Raw genomic sequence first — 3,539 nt, 5'->3', positions numbered from 1 at the left:
TCTTTTGAGAAGTTGCTTCTAGCGAGAAAATTTTATCTTTTTGGACAGCCTGTGCTATGTTATATTCTTGTCAGAGCCAACACCCACAATTCGGGGTTACGGTGTCAGCTCCTGTAATCAGGGATAAGAGTTAGTTGTGGCTGCCCTCAGAGCAGTGCTTGCAGACCACATTTTAACTATGCCACAGAGATTTTTTTGGAGAACACCCACAAACAAGATTTGATACTTTTTTGTGGTTTGTAGTGGGTGGGTCTTTTTTCTCCCTCTTTTTGGAAAAAGAGAAAAATCCACCACATCAAGCAGCAATGTCATTCTTTTTCCTCGCTCCCTGTAGCAAACCTGATACACCTACACCTCAGAATGGTGATGTTCAAACAACTCAGGTTTCACCTATTCCTGAAACTGGGTATTCTTATTCAACTTCTATTCATAGTCAAACCATCACACTGAGACATGTCATGGGTAATTCTGACTACAGTTTTCGGTTCATTCTCAGTTGGATGTTTCAGTTGCAACAGCTGGACCTTTTCTCTTTACATCAGTTCCATTCAATTATGGAGGTGTAGCAGGTGGGAAGCAGCTGGAAGTGCTTCTTTCCAAGAATTGGTCACCAAACACCTCTTTGTACATTAAGCCTGCACTTAAGCAGTGATTTATTTGGCACAGTCTTCTATGAGGTTTCTCTAGATGCCCTTCCTTATCAGAGCAGCCACTCTGAGTGCTCCACTTTCTCATAGCCTGACATCAGAATGCACACAGCAAACATCTAATGACTTCTTTCAGGTGATTAAATTTTGACAGCTTCAGAGCAAAGGAGTCAATCCACAGAGCAAAGCAGAGATACGAGCTACTCCATTTCACCCAGTCTTTAGTAGAAGAAATCAAGGATGGGAGGAGGAAACCCAGAGCATTGCTGCCAGATGAAAAACAGGGAGGGAAAAGCAATAGCTCATAAAAAGGAAAAGGTTAGAAGTGAGCTTTGCCGGGCAGAACAGTTGAGAGAGAGAGAGAGAGAGAGAGAGACACACTCTGTGGCCTTGCAAAAAGCAGAACACGGTTTTGGCGTTCTGTGCAAGAAGCATATGCAACATCAGATACCCATTCCATTTTTCTGCTTCTTCTGCCCAGGCTTCTTCTTAGCTGCTGCTGATTCAGATGGTGGAGTGGGCTGTTTTGTAACAGGGACTGGTTCTACTTTCTTGCCTGAAGACTTGGATCCTTCTGACTCCTTAGTTACATGATCATCCTGAACAGCCTTATGTTTCTTCTCCTTCTTCTTCCGCTCTCTAACGCCGGTAGACGCTTCAGTCACGCTCAAGGGAATGGGAGCAACGTGCTCTTCATCTGTGCTCAGGGCATCAGAGAGCTTAAAGTCCCGGGGTGTACTTTCAGAGTCAGACTCATGGATGTTCCCGTTCTGAGCTTCTTTCTTCTTGTTCTTCTTCTTCTCCGTTTTCTTTTTATCAGTCTTGGCAGGTGGAAACTTTAGGTCCCTTTTCTGTTTTGCAAGGACTTCATCGTATAAAGTTTCTTTCATGAAAAGCCAGAAGAAGAGGAAGATGACTGTAATAACCACAGAGGGAATGAGGACGATAAAGTAGGTGGACTCATAAAACTCCATTGTGCTTTCTCTTAGCTATATTTAAAAAACCTATATGGAAAAAGAAAAAAAAAAATTAGGTTTTGAACAGGTTTTCCTCAGTATTACCTCTCCTACTAATTATAATAAAATAAATTTATCATGCTTTTAGAGAAGCCTTAAAATAGCTTTTAATAAAATTACCCAACTACATAAATCATGGAAGAACTTCTGGAATCATTTACCATTTGCTTCAAAGTTATTAGCCTGGATAGGAAGGAACTGCAGTTTGCAAGATCGCTGATCGTGGAAAAGAGCTGTTCTCCTCTTCCCTTACTTTTCTGCATCCTTCTCATTCTCCCTTCCCAAGGGGATGTCATAGAGTTAAAGCTTTTGATCGCAAAAATACATCAGATGCTGTGAACTAAGGACCAGTACATACAGAGCAATTTTTTTTTTTTGCTTGCTATAAATCAAACATAGTGAATGAAGATTTTTATCTTGGCAAGTGGGAGTTAAGTTTCAACTTCCTTTTGTTCCCAGACTTATGACAGCTTCAGGAGTGGAAAGAGGGGAAGAACTGAGAGAGCCCTCAATTTCAGTTAACAATAAAGGATCAGGTATTTTCAGAACTCCTTTTATAAGTCTAAACCACAGCTTTAAACTCATGAAAATTCCACACATTTGTATGAGAACAGAAAGAACTGTTACTTATCTTGCATTGGTAACAGCGCACAACTTCCAGAACACTAACAGACCAGATGAGTCCAGGATGATTTCCTGAAAACACTTATGCCCTAAGCTTTTTTTTTTTAAATAAGCAATGACAGAGTTCAAAAAATTCAAAAAAGAAAAAATAATAATAATAAAAAGGTCAGAATGAAGCTAAAAAACCTAACTTTGGGACCAGGACAAGCCATTTTTTTCCATTTCACAACTGATCACTACAGAATTCTGCAGGAAAAATCCAAAACCTTTCCAGACTGTGTCAAGGAAAAAAAAATTTAGGGAAAAAAAAAAGGAAAAAAGTCACCACAACTAAAACTAATTAAGAAAGTGTAATTCACTGCCTGACCACGGCACGACCAACACACACTAAGGTCCCCAACACCAGCTGGAGAACGATTAGCCTTTAAATACCTGCTAGTGCTACACTTAAGGTTGTTTCACTTCAACTCTTGGCTGTGCTGGAAGCTGCTGTTGTAAATTGGTTTAGCATCCTGCCACACTGGCGAGAGCTTAGCGTGGAGCCTGGCTCTAGCTCATCAAGAGGGAAGAGCTGTCACACGTCAGAGTTTCTGGAAGAGCTGTCACACGTCAGAGTGTCTGGACAGAGAGGAGTTACTGTGATAATATATTTGTACAGTGCATTGAGCAGCACAGAAAGCAAGGAGCAGGAGGTCTAATTTGGCTATTAAGTTATCCAAATAAATGACTAACATTTCAATACACTAATTATTCATCAGTTGTCTTATCGTTAAGTCTCCTCCCAGTTTGTGTTTATTTGCTGTGTGCACGCAGCTCGCTGAAAAGGCTTCAGTCTAGAATTACATCCAGCACAGAAAGTTTCAGAAGGGCTGAAAGGGATGGGAGGAAAAGCTTGTCTTTTGGGGAGAAAAAGCACAGATGCTCAAAACCAAGCTGGAGCTTTCAAAATGATTAGTTACAGCTACTTGATAAAATCAGCTTCCTGCACTAAGTGATCTAATATTAGTCAGCTCTTGAAGGAAGCAGATCTCGAAAATTTGCCTCAGCCAAAGTCAATATTGAATGCCTACAGGAGAAGCTAATCCCCGAAGTAAATATGTAATTAAGCAGATTTTTCACAAGTGTAATTAACTTGATCATTACAATACATTACTGCAACAATTACAATATGTAACCACCAAGAGCCCAAAACAGCCCACCCTTGCCTTGCCAATACAGAAACACGCAGATGGCTGGAAATTCAGCCGATCCC

At 40.6% G+C, this 3,539-nt stretch overlaps 1 protein-coding gene across 1 annotated transcript in view; it reads right to left on the bottom strand.

Annotated features, from left to right (window-relative positions):
- The window catches only part of KTN1 (kinectin 1 (kinesin receptor)), a 52,426-nt gene extending 50,805 nt beyond the window's left edge, over window positions 1-1,621 (bottom strand). Inside the window, exon 1 of the mRNA XM_009871826.1 lies at window positions 1,099-1,621. Coding sequence (XP_009870128.1) covers window positions 1,099-1,621 — 523 coding nt within the window. The remainder of the gene's footprint in view (window positions 1-1,098) is intronic.
- Between the last annotated feature and the right edge of the window lie 1,918 nt (window positions 1,622-3,539).

The sequence above is a fragment of the Apaloderma vittatum genome, unplaced genomic scaffold (assembly GCF_000703405.1).
Source record: "Apaloderma vittatum isolate BGI_N311 unplaced genomic scaffold, ASM70340v1 scaffold21116, whole genome shotgun sequence".
In the NCBI taxonomy this organism is placed as follows: domain Eukaryota; kingdom Metazoa; phylum Chordata; class Aves; order Trogoniformes; family Trogonidae; genus Apaloderma; species Apaloderma vittatum.
Note: the sequence above shows the minus strand (reverse complement) of the source record. Positions and strands in the feature narration are given on the sequence as shown.